At 46.9% G+C, this 17,563-nt stretch overlaps 1 protein-coding gene across 4 annotated transcripts in view; it reads right to left on the bottom strand.

Moving 5' to 3' along the window:
- Positions 1-12,147: 12,147 nt before the first annotated feature.
- rbbp6 (retinoblastoma binding protein 6) overlaps positions 12,148-17,563 on the bottom strand; it is a 74,900-nt gene continuing 69,484 nt past the window's right edge. For all 4 annotated transcript variants that reach the window (XM_072481140.1, XM_072481142.1, XM_072481141.1 and 1 more), the window contains 2 exons: positions 14,971-16,755; positions 12,148-14,114 (listed from right to left, as the gene is read on the bottom strand). In XM_072481140.1, coding sequence (XP_072337241.1) covers positions 12,527-14,114; positions 14,971-16,755 — 3,373 coding nt within the window. In that variant the 3' untranslated portion in view covers positions 12,148-12,526. The remainder of the gene's footprint in view (positions 14,115-14,970; positions 16,756-17,563) is intronic.

Here is a 17,563-nt window from a genome sequence, read left to right as displayed (position 1 = left end):
TCCAATTAAGGGGGCAATTTAGCGTGGCTAAACCACCTAACCTGCCCATCTTTTGGGTTGTGGGGGCGAAACCCACGCAGACACAGGGAGAATGTGCAAACTCCACACGGACAGTGACCCAGAGCTGGGATCGAACCTCGACGGTAACGACCATACTATGTAAGACCTCATCGACAAGAGGAAATGTCTTGGCACCTGGAAAAACGACATAACCAAAGGGGAAAGAGATGAGCTCATCAATTAGCCATGGCGGAGGTACAAAGAAGGTGTAGATTAAGGGCGGAACCTTCTTTAGAGGCAAATAAAACATCAGCATTAGATGGAGAAGACTTCTAGAAACTCTTAACCATGACACAACTGTAGCTGAGGAAACTTCCCATCAAAGATGATCTTGGACTCCCCACCAAGCATAGACCAAGTTGAAGTCACCATGAAATACATAAAGAATGGAAAAGCCACAGGAGTGGATGGATCCCGGCAGACATTTGCAAACTTGAAGTCACCCCATCAGCTATTGAAAATCTGGGACATGGAAGAAATTTGTGCCAACCTGAGGGATGCTGCCATCACCACCATCTTCAGGAAAGGAGACATAGCGAGGGCGGTCCGACGGTGCAGTGGTTAGCACTGCTGCCCCATGATGCAGAGGTTCCGGATTTGATCCCGGCTCTGGTCATTGTACAAATGTCCGTGTGGAGTTTGCACATTCTCCCCATGTCTCTGTGGGTCTCATGCACACAACCCAAAAATGTGCACGGAAGGTGGATTGGCCACACTAAATTGCCCCTTAATTGGAAAATAAAAAATGACGACAAGGCGGACTGTGGGAACTACCGAGGAATCTCCCTACTCTCCATTGTCAGGGAGATCATCAGCCAAATCCTCGCTAGCTGCTTTCTCCTATCCTGAGGAAATTCTTCCAGAAAGCTAGTGTAGCTTCTGACCAAACAGCAACAGCGGACATAATTTTCCACTACTCGACAACTTCAGGAGAAATGCCAGGAGGAACATCAACTGCTCTACCTGGTCTTCAATTGATTGGACCAAAGGTTTCCACTCAGTCAATTCGGAAGGGGTAAAGAGGACTCCATCAAAATGGCGCTGTCCAGAACAATTAATCAATAGCCTCGACAAGATGTTGGGGACAGACTTGGAACAAGTGTTGGGGAGGGTTTAAAAAGGGCACTCACTTATTACAGAGATTAAGTTTTGCCGGGGCGTGCCTACCATGGAATTAAGACAAGCCTTCAAGGTCAAGACTAGAGTCATTGCCCCTACTCTTCTTTCTTTCATTACTATTGCCCTTCACCTTGTCAAGTGCAAGCTTCTCAGTGGAGTGGGCGTCTACAGGATGGAAGGAAAACCTTTCAACCGTAAATGGTTGAAATCCAAGACAACACTGAGATCGATTATGTAGCTTCAGCATGTAGATGACATTGCCATGTCCACTGTCTCAAGAGAATTGCCAAGCCTTGCTTGAAACTTTGCTAAGCATACCAAAAAAATCTATCTCAGCCTCAATCTCAAGTACTTTCCCAACCCCCCACCCAGGGCAAGATCCATTTTCTCCCTCTATCAAGATCAATGGAAAAACCCTCCCAAACATGGAACATTTTCCATACCTGGGGAGCCATCTCTCCTCCAAGGCTGACATTGCCCATCGTATCCAATTCGGGAGCACCTCCTCAGACACACAAGGACGAGGCGCTTTGACAACAGCAACATCCATGCTGATACCAGGATCCTTATGTACAAGGCATCATCCTCCCAACTCTTCTATATGGATCAGAAACTTGGGACTACATACAGACCCAATCTCAAGGCTCTGAGAGGTACCATCAACGCTGTCTGAGGTGGATTCTGTGCATCAGCTGGTAGGACAGGCATACTAACATCAGTGTCCTTGAAGGAGCCAAGAGCACCAGCATTGAGGCCATCATCTGAAACCACCTCCGTTGGGCCAGCTATGTGCTTAGGATGTCAGATTCCCGACTGTCGAAGCAAATCTTCTTCATCCAGCTCAAGGAAGGCTTCCAAACTTACCTCAAGAAATGCAACATAGATGTCAACACACCTTGGAGACCCTTGCTCAGAAGAGAGCTACTTGGAGGAATCTCCTGTTTGAAGGGACAATTTTTCGAGGCCACCATACAGTAAAAAGGAGGCCCAGAAAAGGAGCCTGAGCAAGGAATATCAGCGATCTAGAGTCTAACAAGCAATCCCACCTCCCAGGAACACCTGCTAAGTGTGCGGTTAAAGATGCAGCTCTAAAATCAGGCTAGTCAGCTATGCAGGAACCCACAGAAGCTATGGCCAGTAACAGTTTTTTTTAGGTGGACAATCCTTCTTATTGGTGAGTGATTGAAGATATTCAAAAATATTTCACTGCCAATCAAATGTCTTTGAAGTGAAGTCATTATAATAATATAGGTAACATGGCAGTCAATTTTCACACAATGTCCCACAAAGAACAATATGACAACCAGATAATCTGCTGTTGAGGGATTGGCCAGACACCAGGGAAAACTATTCTTCTACAGATTGTGCCATGAGACCTTTTATATCCACTTGGAAGGATACGTAAGGCTTTAGTTTAACATTTAATCTGAAAGGTGGCACTTCAGACACTTTCTCAATGCTGTAGTATGGCAACCTAGATTTTGTTCTATTATTGGAGTGGAACATGAAGCAACCACCTTCTCACTCAGGCAAATGAATTACTTAATAGGCTACGGCTGACACCCCACCTAAAACGTATCGCGGAGGTCCATTTACCATTTGAAAAATCCAGTGTCTCAAAGGATGCCGAAACAGGTGGGAAATACCATGAAATACACAGAGAAGCAAACCATGTCAACATTGGAGAACCTCATGGCTTTGTAAAATGCAAAACAAAAAGTCAAGCTTGTGGAAGAAAAATACTGAATGTGCTTAACCTTCACATCTAATGAATCATAACATTCGAATAAACAAGACCATTCAGCTGTCCAGTTTTTAAAAAGAGTTTCTGATTTGGGCCCATGTTCTAATCTGTTCTTAATTTGATGCAAGGAAGTTCAAAGCTGGTGAGGGGAGAGGACTTCCGGGTGAGAGAGGACTGCCGGGTGCGGCGATGCACTGCTAAGCCGCATGTTTCGGCACCTCCCGTTTCAACGGACTTTTGGGCTCTTATCGGGAGCCCCAACGGAATTTTTTTTTCCGGCCAACCCAGTGTGAGGTGACAAAGGAAGGAGTCCCCCCGGGGATGGATGGAAAGGAGCGGCGGTAGTGGCCAGATTGCGGCGGATCCGTTGGAGCAGCGGCAGAGAAGAGAAGGGAGAAGCAAGATGGCGGCCGAGGGAGCCCAGATGGTATGGGGCCCGGAACAGCAGGAGTTCCTCCGACGATGTGTGGAGGAGCTCAAGAAAGAGGTGCTGGCGCCGATGTTACTGGCAATCGAGGGACTAAAGGAAACACAAAAGGTCCAGGCGATGGAGCTCCGTGGAGTAAAGGCAAAGGCAGCCGAGAACGAAGATGAGATACAGGGCCTGGTGGTAAAAACGGAGACGCACGAGGCACTACACAAGAGGTGCATAGAAAGGCTGGAAGCCCTGGAGAACAGCTCGAGGAGGAAGAACCTACGGATTTTAGGTCTCCCCGAAGGAACAGAGGGAGCTGATGCTGGGGCGTATGTGAGTATGATGCTCCATACACTAATGGGAACTGAGGCCCCAACGGGCCCCCTGGAGGTGGAGGGAGCGTACCGGGTCCTCGTGAGAAGACCAAAGGCAGGGGAAACACCAAGAGCAATAGTGGTGAAGTTCCATCGCTACAGGGACAGAGAGATGCTCCTGGGCTGGGCTAAGAAGACACGGAGTAGCAAATGGGAGAACGCGGTGATACGCGTGTATCAAGACTGGAGTGCGGAGGTGGCGAGAAGGAGGGAGAGTTTCAATCGGGCCAAGGCAGTGCTCCATAGGAAGAAAGTCAAATTTGGGATGCTGCAGCCGGCGAGATTGTGGGTCACGCATCAGGGCAAACACCACTACTTCGAGATGACGGAGGAGGCATGGACATTTATTCAAGAAGAGAAATTGGACTAGAGTTGAGAAATTGATGTCCGGAGAGAGATAGCGAGTTGGTGGTACGGAAATGTAAAATGGGGAGTGCTACTGTATAATAATGTTGGACGGGGAAATTTTTCCCACCCCAATGGGGGGGGGGGGGACACGAAGAAATGTGGGCGCCGGTGGAAAAGGGGACAGGGAAGGGGAATGAGGAAACTGTGCCACTAGGGGCGGGGCCATGAGGAAAGCGTGGGTATTTTCCCGCGCTATGGAAATTATAGCGGGAAAAGGGGCGCAGGAAGGTAGGGAGCCTCACACGTGGGGAGGTCAAAGAATGAATGGGGGAAGCTGAGGTCAGCCAGAGTTAGCTGACTTCCAGAAGCAATATGGGGGGGAGTAATTAAGCTAGAGGGGGATCTAGCCGGGGGGGGGGGGGGGAAAGAGATTAACTGGGTTGCTGCTGCGGAGGGTGAGGGTGAGCTGATATGAGACGAGGTGGTCGGGACGGGAGGGCGCCGTCTGGGGGACAGACGGGTGCGTGAGACCTGGGTGAGGAGATGGCTCAAAAAAGGGGATGGCTAGTCGACGAGGGGGGGGGTGGTAATTGGCCCCCCAATTCGGCTGATCACGTGGAATGTGAGAGGTTTAAATGGGCCGATTAAGAAGGCAAGGGTGTTTGTGCACTTAAAGAGACTGAAGGACGTAGTTATGCTCCAGGAGACGCACCTGAAGTTGGCGGATCAGGTTAGACTAAGGAAAGGATGGGTGGGACAGGTATTCCACTCGGGGTTGGACGCGAAAAACAGAGGGGTGGCAATACTGGTGGGGAAACGTGTATCGTTCGAGGCTAAGACCATAGTGGTGGATAGTGGGGGCCGATATGTGATGGTGAGTGGCAGATTGCAGGGTGAGGCGGTTGTGCTGGTGAATGTATATGCCCCGAACTGGGATGACGCGAGATTCATGAAGCGAATGCTGGGAAGTATCCCGGACCTGGAGGTGGGAAACTTGTTAATGGGGGGGGGGGGGGGGACTTCAACACAGTGCTGGACCGGTCCAGATCCAAGACCGGGAGAAGGCCGGCAGCGGCCAAGGTGCTTAAGGGATTTATGGAACAAATGAGGGGAGTAGATCCGTGGAGATTCGCCAGACCGATGGGTAAAGAGTTTTCCTTTTTCTCCCATGTACATAAGGTATACTCTCGGATAGACTTTTTTGTTTTGGGAAGGGCACTGATCCCAAAGGTGGTAGGAACGAAGTACTCGGCCATAGCCGTTTCAGATCACGCCCCGCATTGGGTGGATCTGGAGCTAGGAGAGGAAAGGGAGCTCTGTCTGGCGATTAGACATGGGACTACTGGCGGACGAGGGGGTATGCGGAAGGGTGAGGGGATGTATCGAAAGATACCTGGAGGTCAATGACGATGGGAGGTCCAGGTGGGGGTAGTATGGGAAGCGCTGAAGGCGGTGGTTAGAGGAGAGCTGATTTCCATCAGAGCCCACAAGGGGAAACAAGAGTGTAAAGAAAGGGAGAGATTAGTGGGGGAAATTTTGAGGGTGGATAAGATGTATGCGGAGGCCCCAGATGACGGGCTATATGGGGAAAGACGAAGATTACAGACGGAGTTTGACCTGCTAACCATGGGAAAGGCAGAGGCGCAGTGGAGGAAGGCACAGGGGATACAATATGAATATGGGGAAAAGGCGAGCTGGCTGTTGGCCCAACAACTTCGGAAGAGGGGGGCGGCGAGAGAGATCGGCGGAGTTAGGGACAAAACGGGGAATATGGAGCAGAGAGCAGGGAAAGTGAACGAGGTGTTCAAGACATTTTATGAGAGGCTGTACAAGTCCCAACCCCCGGAGGGGAAAGTAGGAATGAGACACTTTTTGGATCAGCTAGAGTTCCCGAGGGTGGAGGGGCAGGAGGCGGCAGGTCTGGGGGCGCAGGTTGAGGTGGATGAGGTGATCAAAGGAATAGGGAACATGCAAGCAGGGAAGGCCCCGGGACCAGATGGGTTCCCGGTGGAATTTTATAGGAAGTATATGGACCTGCTGGCCCCGCTTTTGGCGAGAACCTTTAATGAGGCTAAGGAAAGGGGGACATTACCCCCGACAATGTCGGAGGCGACGATATCGCTAATCCTGAAACGAGACAAAGACCCGCTGCAGTGCGGGTCATACAGGCCCATCTCCCTCCTAAACGTAGACGCCAAACTGCTGGCCAAAGTGATGGCGACAAGGATAGAGGATTGTGTCCCAGGGGTGGTACATGACGGCCAGACAGGGTTTGTAAAGGGGAGACAACTGAAGGCCAATGTACGAAGGTTGCTGGGGGTGATGATGATGCCCCCACCGGAGGGGGAGGCAGAGATAGTGGTGGTGATGGATGCAGAGAAGGCATTCGATAGAGTGGAGTGGGACTATCTGTGGGAGGTGCTGAAGAGATTTGGGTTCGGGGAGGGGTTCATCAGATGGGTTAGACTCTTGTACGGGGCCCCGGTGGCAAGCGTCGTTACAAATAGGCAAAGATCGGGATACTTTCAACTACATAGGGGTACAAGACAAGGGTGCCCCCTATCCCCGTTATTGTTCGCGTTGGCATTTGAACCATTGGCCATAGTGCTGAGGGATTCTAAGAAATGGAGCAGGGTGCTTAGAGGGGGAGAGGAACATCGAGTGTCACTATATGCAGATGATTTACTGCTATATGTGGCGGACCCGGTAGAGGGGATGCCAGAAGTAATGCAGATACTCGGAGTTTGGAGAGTTCTCGGGATACAAATTAAATATGGGAAAGAGTGAGCTTTTTGTGATGCACCCCGGGGAACAGGGCAGGGGGATAGATGCTCTGCCGCTGAGGAGAGTGGCAAGGAATTTTCGATACCTGGGGATTCAGGTGGCCAGGAACTGGGGAACCCTTCATAAACTTAACCTGACCCGACTGGTAGAGCAGATGGAGGAGGACTTTAAGAGGTGGGATATGGTGCCCCTGTCATTGGCAGGCAGAGTACAGGCGGTTAAAATGGTGGTCCTCCCGAGGTTTCTTTTCGTGTTTCAGTGCCTCCCCATCCTGATCACAAAGGCCTTTTAAAAAAAAATAGACAGGAGTATTATGAGCTTTGTGGGGGCGGGAAAGACCCCGAGGGTAAAGAGGGGGTTCCTGCAGCGCAGTAGGGACAGAGGGGGATTGGCACTGCCGAGTCTGAGTGACTACTACTGGGCCGCCAATGTGTCAATGGTCTGTAAGTGGATGAGGGAAGAAGGTGCGGCGTGGAAAAAGCTAGAGATGGCGTCCTGTAAGGGAACGAGTCTAAAAGCGCTGGTGACGGCGCCGCTGCCGTTCTCCCCGAAAAGGTACACCACAAACCCAGTGGTGGTGGCGACCTTGAAGATCTGGGGGCAGTGGAGACGACACAGGGGAGTGACGGGTGCCTCGGTGTGGTCCTCGATAAGGAATAACCACAGGTTCGTCCCGGGGAGGATAGATGGGGGATTTCAATGTTGGCAGCGAGTAGGAATTAGGGAGCTGAAGGACCTGTTCGTAGACGGGACGTTTGAGAGTCTGGGAGCGCTGGAAGAAAAATATAAGTTGCCACCAGGGAATGCCTTCCGATACATGCAAGTGAGGGCATTTACGAGGCAACAGGTGAGGGAATTTCCGCAGCTCCCGACGCAAGGGATCCAGGATAGAGTGATTTCGGGGGCATGGGTTGGAGAAGGTAAAGTGTCTGAAATATACAGGGAGATGAGAGACGAGGGGGAGGCGATGGTAGAGGAGCTGAAGGGAAAATGGGAGGAGGAGCTGGGGGACGAGATCGAGGAGGGGCTGTGGGCAGATGCCCTAAGTAGGGTAAATTCCTCGTTCTCGTGTGCCAGGCTTAGCCTGATTCAATTTAAGGTTCTACACAGAGCGGGAGCAAGACTGAGCAGGTTTTTCGGGGTGAAGGATAGATGTGGAAGGCGCTCAGGAAGCTCGGTGAACCACACATGTTCTGGTCGTGTCCGGCACTGCATGAGTTCTGGGAGGGTGTGGCAAGAGTGATCTCCAAGGTGGTGGGGGTCCGGGTCAAACCAGGCTGGGGGTTAGCTATATTTGGGGTTGCAGAAGAACCGGGAGTGCAGGAGGCCGATGTCTTGGCCTTTGCGTCCCTAGTAGCCCGGCGAAGGATTTTACTTATGTGGAAGGATGCGAAGCCCCTGGGCGTGGAGGCCTGGATAAACGACATGGCAGGGTTCATAAGACTGGAGCGAATAAAGTGTGCGTTAAGAGGATCGGCTCAGGGGTTCACCAGGCGGTGGCAATCATTCCTTGATTATCTCGCGGAATGATAAGGAAAAAAGAACAGAAAGGACAGCAGCAGCAACCCAGGGGGGAGGGGAGTATTATTCCGTGTTTTTCTTTCTCGCCAGTTGTTGATATTGGCTTTTTGTTTATCTCTTTTTTCATTGTTGTTAGTTTAATATATTATTTAAATAACGTTTAATGTATATTTCTTTATTAAGTTGTAAAACAGAAAATTTTTGTTTGAAAAATTTCAATAAAATATATTTTTTTAAAAAGCTGGTGAGGGGCCCGGTATGTAGGCAATACGCCCCAATGTCTGATGTATCATATTAAATAACACACCCCTTCTGTTGTGTGCAATAGGCAAAGTAAAGACCATATCCAACCAGCCTATGCTTGCAAAAATCAAAAGTCGTGTCCCAACATCAGATGCAATTGGACATTTGTTAATCAATCCTGATAGCTAAGAATTACACTGAAAAACAATTTATCAGTTGGGCTCACTTATACATGCTAGAAGTTACCGCTATTCAGACAGACCCTATCCCTTTGCAGGCAGGAGCATGTCCACACATTGCCTTTTTCAAATAGAGAGCTTGAGGACAGCCATTCGTTGGTTCATTCCAGAGTTGGCCTGATTTGAATTTAAACTAAAGCTTGGCAGTAAACTGGTGTTCTCCACAGTAATGCCTCTACCAGAATACATTTACCAACCAATCGGCACTTTCTCCTGCAGTATAAATTGTTTTACTGTTGACAATCTTACACTGTCCTGATGACTGCAAGACAAAAGCTTCAACATTATGTCTCTTTTTCAGCAATATTCAAGTTTTGCACTACGAAGTGGTTAAATTCAGTTTTATTTAGCAGGACCTCCACATAATGAATCAGTATCACAACTGGATTTGAATTATTTTCCTGTCTTTGCCTGTCACTCTACCTTTTGGACAACTCCAAACATTTTTTTCTGAAGATATTTCATGCCAATGGCTTCACTTGAAAATTGTCAGGCCATTTGAAGGCAGTGTATAATAATTTTCACAGGGCAGCACGGTTAGTACTGCTGCCTCATGGCGCCGAGGACCCAGGTTCGATCCCGGGTCACTGTCAGCGTGGAATGTGCATTCTCCCCATGCCTGCATGGGTCTCAGCCCCACAACCCAAAAAGATGTGGATAGGTGGATTGGTCATGCTAAATTGCCCCCGAATTGGAAAAAGAATTGGGTACTCTACATTTATATTAAAAAATAATGTTCACATAGCTAGCCTAGTCGTTCCACATCTGTGTGGGTTTCCTCCGAGTGCTCCTGCATCCTTCCACAAGTCCCGAAAGGTGTGCTGTTAGGTAATTTGGATATTCTGAACTCCCCTTCGGTGTTCCCGAACAGGTGCCGGAGTGTGGCAACAAGGGGCTTTTCACAGTAACTTCATTGCAGTGTTAATGTAAGCCTACTTGTGACAATAATAAAGATGAATTATTATTATTAGTCATCTCAGATCCTGAACTCAAATTGCATCATGGTAAGAAATACAATGGAACTGCTACTTCATGGCTTGGCACCATGAAAATGTCTAAACATCCAATTTGTTCATCAGGATATTTCAGGTCATAAACTTGTTACCCGCAACATACGTGCAACTCCAACCCCCCCCCCCCCCCCCCCCCCCACGTCTTAATGGCCTCTGTATACACAAAAGTTACAGCACAAATAGGACATTTGGCCCAAAGTCAATGATGAAGTTTATGCTTCACACAAGCCTCCTTCAATTGATCCCATTAACAGATTCTTTTGTTCCCATCTTCCTCATTTGTTCCCTTGGATCCATCTGTGCAATTCATCACAACCGCATCTTTTGGAAGCGTGTTCCACATTCTAATCACACTCTGGATAAAACGTCTCCCGATCATATTACTACTGTTCCAATTTGAAGGAGTCATATTGGACTCAAAATGTTAATTCTGAGCTCTAAACAACTGCTGCCAGTATTTCCTGCACTTGTTGGCATTTTGCTTTCATCCTGAATTTGGATTCATTACTATTTTATATTGATGGCCCATAGCTCTGGTTCTCTCTGTCAAAAGGGTGGATAGAGAGAACTTAGTTCTATCAATCCCATTCATTATCTAGAATCCGAGACAAAGTTATTGCGGTCATCATTTTCCCAGAAAAGAACCTAGCCTGTTCAATCTTTCCTCAGATATAAACCTGCATGAATGGGCAAAAAATTCAGACTTGCTAGTATTACCCATATCTTACCAACATTAGCACCAATCCTCCATTCAGACGTATAACTAGAGCCAATTAACTCTCAATGTTTCAAACCTAGGAACAGCCTGATGGGCCATATTAATCTTTGCCCCCCATGCTTTGTTCCCTCCACAATCAGCATGAATATTTTGCATGCACTACTCCCTAATATACAAGTTTAATTGAACAAAGTGCATTGAGAACATTAAACCGGTGAATAAGGATCAAGCTGTGTAATTCTAAACAATCATTGTGACTACTAGTGGTAAGAAAATGCACTGCAACTGCATAATAAAGTTCAAACCATTTTTTATCAGCTATCCCAAGGTCAAATTAATGTCAAATAGTGGTCTATACCACAGGGCAGAGATCACCCATGAAGATCAGGTTATAAAAGTTTTTTTTTTAAAATGACTTTATCAGAGTAAGGGCAGCACGGTAGCACAGTTGCTTCACAGCTCCAGGGTCCCAGGTTCAATTCCGGCTTGGGTCACGGTCTGTGCGGAGTCTGCACGTTCTCCCACTGTGTGCGTGGGTTTCCTCCCACAGTCCAAAGATGTGCAGGTTAGGTGGATTGGCCATGATAAATTGCTCTTAGTGTCCAAAAAGGTTAGGTGGGGTTACTGGGATAGGGTAGTGACATGGGCTTAAGTAGGGTGCTCTTTCCAAGGGCCGGTGCAGATTCAATGGGCCAAATGGCCTCCTTCTGCACTGTAAATTCTATGAGTTACAAAGCCAGAGCTCAGTGTGTGGACAGGGGCAAACACTTAATCCAGCTCCTTGCCTGCTCCAAAAACTAATTCAAATTGAATCCAATTCATGGTCCCAAGAGAGACATACCAGATCCAGGCATTATTACTTTTGTATCTAGTACTGATCTGCTATATTAGTTCTTGCAGCCTTCGGTTTCCCATCCCCATCCTAAGACATGCAGTTCATTGCATTTATCTCTCAGGAATGAAAGACTTGGGAGACCCCAAGTGGGATCCAAACCAGTAACTTTGCGATCACACATTGCCACCCCACTTGCCAGATTGAGCTCAGTCAAGGTTGCAAAGAGATAATAGTGTTGAGCTATTGTATATATTGGCTTTGTCTGACATTTCAATAATTGCACAAAGGTTCAGGTAAACAGGATATACTGGACAATTTCTACACCTGGATTGACACTGATGGAGCTACACATCAAACCAAAGTGATACAATTTCCACATTTTGACTGAGATGGAAATACTTTCTCTGATTACCCATACTCATTGCCTAAAGGGCAGGAAATGACTGGTCAACCCAACTAGAGATACTACAAATATTACCCAACTTATGAAAAACCCAACTATCTCACAAATGAAATCCCCACTATTATCCCAGGTGAAATATTGGCTGCCCCGCCCCACGTGACGCCCTCGTTAAAGCCTCACAAATGAAGCAGAGCAAGTACAAACAAATCTTGATGTTATTAACCAAAGAAATAACACCATGAGTGTGAAATATGCACGAGTGTTAGTCTTGGTGGTGTTAGCGTGGAGTAGGGAAGAGCATAGTGACACATGGTATTTGCAATGACTATAATGAATTCAATGAAAATTTATTCAGTCAAAAGATGACACAGTGAGGCTTTACTTTATACTGCAAATCAGGCAAAACATTTACATTAATTACACTGTCAGCTTGTATACACAGCTATAAAAAAAAGTTTAGTGAAAATTTTTCACAGTAGTTCCCAGTGTAGTCTGATAGTTCACTTAAAAATGCTGCAGCATAATCTGCCCATACTCATGGTCAAACATAATTCTGTACAAAAACTAATTTATAAACCTTCAATATTACAGAAAACAAAATCTCCGAAGTTGCAGTAGACTCAGCGCAGAATAGCAATGTCCGAGTGAATATTTACAAAGCTTCTCATGTATTTATTACAGGATCTGATCAAATATTCCAGCCACCCCATCTAATCAGTTTCTGCCGTTCGTAAGATGACAGATGATCGGACCTTCTGGTCACTGTCCTTGTCCTTCTCTTTGTCCTTGCTTTTTTTAGATTTTTTCTTTTTATGTTTGTGTTTCTGTGTTTTGTCAAGTTCAGACTCAATGCCCAAATGTTTCTTGTGCTTTTTGTGCTTCTTGTGTTTTTTGTGTTTCTTTTTCTCCTTTTTCTTCTTTTTCTTCTTGCTGTCCTGAGTGTCCTCTGAGCTGACACTGCTACTGTGGCTCCGAGGCTGGGTCTCACTTGGGCTGTGGCTCCGACTGCATGTGGGGCGCACACTGTTTTCGATGTGACTTTTGGTGTTGCTGTTTCTGGAGCCCACAGACACTCCCTTGACACCTCTAGTTTGGTCCATAATCTCTTTTGTCTCCCTTCCCTCCCTCAGTGCATGTGCCTCCTCACTCTCGCTGTCGCTTTCACTGTAGTCAGGTTCGAAGGCAGCCTCGTCAGTTTCTCTGGCCAGATCCAGGGAGTGGCGAGAATGCCGGGCAGAACGGCTGACAGGTCCTGGGGGCTTGTTGCGGCTGTGATCTTTGTCACCCCGCCCAAGAGAATGCTCTTGATCGTTCTTTTCAGCCGATGTTTCAGCCCGGTGAGACACCTTATTCCCAAAATTTACTTGCCTGTCCTTATTACTCTTGATTTCCAAGGTGTGTTTCTCCTTTTCTCGGCTGGGAATGGTTGATTTTGATTCTTCAGTGGCACTTCTGGACTCGGACCCGCTCCTGTGGTCTGCATGCAGCTTCCGATCTTTTCCAGGACTGTGGTCATTTTTCTTCGACTCTGTATTAAGTTTCCTGCTCTCAGTCTGTTGCTCCTTGCTTTTTTGACCATGTGTCAACTCTTCACACTTACTGGGAGAATCTCGCCTCTTAATATCTCTGTTTCGCTCCTCCCTACGTTTGGATATCGGGATCTGCCCATCGACACTTTCCACTTTCCCATCAGCACAAGGAACTGTCTCTTTGTTTGAGGCTCCTCTGCTGCTTGGCTCCAACTTTTCAGCCACTTGGTCCTTTGAAGTTTGAAGGGGATTTTTACCAATTGTTGACACAATATCCCGCTCTGTAAATGCAGGCTTGTCGGGCAGAACCAGAGCTTTCTTTTTGTCTGAAGTCTCCTTGTCTGACACATGCTCCTTATCTTTGGTCTTCAAACCTTTCTCATTTAGAACTGAACTTTTTGCTGGTGCTTTTGGCTCCTGCTGATCCTCATCCAGGTTTGGTTCTTTAGCAGTTTTTGGGATTCTCTCCAAAGGACCAGCCTCTTTATCGGTTTGTTTTGGTGGGTTTACAGGTTTCATGCTGGTGCCTGGTCCTGAGCTGGCAGCTTTCTCAACATTTAATGCAGCAGCTGCTGTCTTTCCATCATCTTCATCAGTCTCATAATCTTCCTTCTCCCACTTGGATCGAGGAACTTGGACAATGACAATTTCATCTTCAGCTGGGGGTCGAGTATCACTGTTGTACTCCTCCATAGTTTTGATCACTGTCTTCTTGGCATCCATTTTCTCTTCTGCTTTCCTAATGGGGCTCCCTCCAGCAGAACTGGTACTGGGGGTGGAAACATAAAGAGTACAATTACATTAACTTTACGGTCAGCTCTCCATCCTCAGTTTCAATCACTACAATTCTTAATTATGGTCACATGAAAAAGGCTAAACTAATATGGCTCATCCAGCTATGCATGCATTCAAGCACTAAGCTGAAACAGAATGTGCCAAAAGCACACAACTTGCCCCACCTAATCCACCTCAACTTCATTAGAATGCACTTCCTTACACAAAGGAAACCACAGTGAATGTCAGTAGGGTGATCACATGCACCCATGATATTTCCCATGTATGATTGGTTCATGATCTGGTTTGGGGACCATGACACATTTCAAAAGACTAGCTGATCTTGTATGCATGGTGGATTTGAAATAACATTGCAATTTTATACTGTGGAGAGGGGCTTGATTTTTCAAAGCAAATCTGATTCTAGCTGAACAGATGTCTTATAGCTGCTGCTAAGAATCAAACAGCAGGAAAATAAATATAAGTGGCCACACACAAACATGTGCTTACAGGGAGAATGCTCACACAACTGGATTTAAAATGCCAGTAATGTGCTCAACATCCAGCTTTTTTGTTGGGGGGTGGGGGGGTTGGGGAAGAGAGGACGAGAGAAGAGAGTGTTTAAAAAGTCATGAAAATCACTGGAATTTTGTGGCTTTGGCTTCAATCAGGGTATGTCAATCTTGGTTCTGGTAACCAATCTATATTACAGGAATACAAACTGCACACCATAATACTTAATAATACGTGAAATACAAAGAACCAGAACCATACTCTGTTTCCCCCCTTTTCCAGAAGCCAGGCCAACTAATAATAACCACTCCAAAAGACAAGATTTGAAGAGAGCTAACCTGGTGTAATCCACAAGGGTTGAACCAGCCACCTCGGCCCCAGTCACTTTCTTCCTCGTCTTTGTTCTCACTTTCTCAGGTTTGGATTTCCCACCGTTCACTTCCACCAACTCCGTAGGCTCTTCCAATGCAGCTGGGGACTCCCCACTCATGATCTTTTTGCCACTCTCCCTGTTTATTTTGATCTTCCTCACTGGCACATTTGCTGGAGTCGTGTCCTCCCTGTCGGTAGGGAGGTCTGAATGTTTTTCAGTCGATTTCTCAGTGCCAGAGTTGAATTTACCTTTCACTGAAGGTTTTGCTACCTCTGGAGGTTCTACTTTTGAGGATTTAGTTGGAGGAGTTCCAAGTTCTTTCTCGGTGACCTTTTCGTCAGTTTTTCGTTTACGTTTGTCAGATTTTGTCTCTGCTTTATTTGGCTTTTCATCTGTTTTAACAGCCTTTTTTGATTTGTCATCTCTAGTGACTGCTTTTTCATGTTTCTCATGTTTGGTCTCCTCCCTGGGGTAATCCTTTCTTTGCTTTTCCTCTTTTGCAGTCTTAATCTCTTCGTATTCACGGCCCATTTTAAGCTGCACTTTTCTGGGCATGTAGAACTTGTCACTTTTTGGCAGCAGATGGATTTTTGTCCCCTCTATCTTGGGAGAACATTCCTCCCTTGTTTTCTTTGTGCTGGGCTCACTGTGAGGGGATTTATCCCTTTCTCGCTCTATGGGCTTTTCCTGAGGGGCTTTTGCCGTTTTTCCTGAGGATTCCTTCTTTGGCGTGCCACTTTCTGCTTTGCGTTTCTGCTTCTCACCTTTTGCTTTTGACTTTTCCTTTCTGTCCTTGTCAGATGTGGCTTTGTAAGGAACAGAGTCTCCTTCCATGGGCTCATCTCTCACAGGTGTTGCATCATCTCTGCTGAGGGGCAGAAACAAGGTGGACCCTTTCCCTTCATCACCAGCAGCCTCTCCGGTCTTCTTCACCTCACGCGAAGACTCTAGGTTAGTTACCGACTCGGATTCATCTTTTTTCTTTTTCCTGTGTTTTTTATGCTTTGTTCCTTTAGACTCAGGACGAAGACTTGGCACTTCTTTTTCTTTTGACCCTCTCTGTTCTTTTGCAACGCGAGTCTCTCTGTAAGAGTATTTTTCTGGATAATTACCAGTGTTAGCTATATTACGACCCCGGGAGGCCTGTTCTGCTGGATATTCATCCCGGCGGCCTCGAACATGAGGTGAACTTTCATGCCTGGCACCAGTTGTGCCAAAGCGTTCTGGAGAGAAGTGGTCCTTAGCTGTGGGAGACCGAGGTCTTGGCTGATTACCACTGTTGTAGCCCTTATAGTATTCATACCATGCTCTGCATCGCCTTTCCCACTCTCTATACCGCTCCCTCTCGCAAGAGTCTCTTGGATCACGAGGTCTATCATAAAGTTCTCTGTAGTCAAACGGAGGTGGTGGGTCTCTGTAACGGTCAAAAAACTCACGATCATTTTCACCCTGAGGGGCATTTCTTTTGTAAGGAGAATGGGTTTTGTAATTCGGAGATCGGGAACGGGAGCGATAGCTCCTGTAGGATGGTGACCTGGATCTGGATCGGTGGAACCCACGAGACCTGGATCTGGAACGATAACCTCGACTTTTCCCACTACCTCTTCGATACGAAGGAGACCTTGAATAGGAACGACTTGGGGATCGACTGACTGACCGAGAATAAGACCGTGAAGAATGAGATCTGGACTTGGAATAAGAGTATGAGCTTCCGCTGAACGACGATCCACTATACGAGCGTGACCTGGACCTGAACAGGAAAAGAAAATGTGATTATGTAACAAATGTTACAGCTCAGATATTGCAAGCAAACAACTGATGTGCAGGAGCTTTCTACTGTATGCCTGAGAAGGCAGCCCATTTCAATTCAAGTAGAAAACGCCCATTGGTGGATTACAGTTTCTCCAATATAGAAGGGATATATGGAATCAAGGAAAAGGTGCAAGATACATTCACTAAAATTCTACTGGATCAGATGATAGTTACGTTGAGAGGCTTTAAAAACTAGGGCAACATGTAACTAAACTGAGATGGTAATGGGGCTAGGTGAAATTAGCAAAAAATTAAACAGGGGTGGCCATCGGGGAAGGGGAAAGAGGAGGGGGCACCAGACAGTGAGTCTGCCTGGAAGCAGGTTTCTGGGCAGACCCACTCTGCTTTGTCTGCTGCCTCCACATTTCAGCTGTTCCAAAACTAGAAAGTAGCATCAATACAGAACTAACTGATGAACCTTTAAGTCAACATGCATAACTGTGTTTCATTTTAGGGAGGCACAGTGGTGAGTGGTTAGCACAGCTGCCTCACGGCGCTGAGGACCCGGGTCACTGTCTGTGTGGAGTTTGCACATTCTCCCCTTGTGTGCGTGGGTCTCACCCCAACAGACCCAAAGATGTGCAGGGTATGTAGATTGGCCACACTTAATTGCCCCTTAATGGAAAAGAAAAAGAATTGGGTACTCTGGAAAAAAAAATAAAAAATCTTTAAAGCCTGTTTTTCCAATTTGCATTGCCACTTCTCCTTTATCAAGAATCTATCTATCTCTGCCTTCAAAGACTGTT

This window comes from Scyliorhinus torazame, chromosome 17, assembly GCF_047496885.1.
Source record: "Scyliorhinus torazame isolate Kashiwa2021f chromosome 17, sScyTor2.1, whole genome shotgun sequence".
Taxonomy (NCBI): domain Eukaryota; kingdom Metazoa; phylum Chordata; class Chondrichthyes; order Carcharhiniformes; family Scyliorhinidae; genus Scyliorhinus; species Scyliorhinus torazame.
The sequence above is the reverse complement of the archived record's forward strand: the minus strand, read 5'-3'. Positions and strand labels throughout refer to the sequence as shown.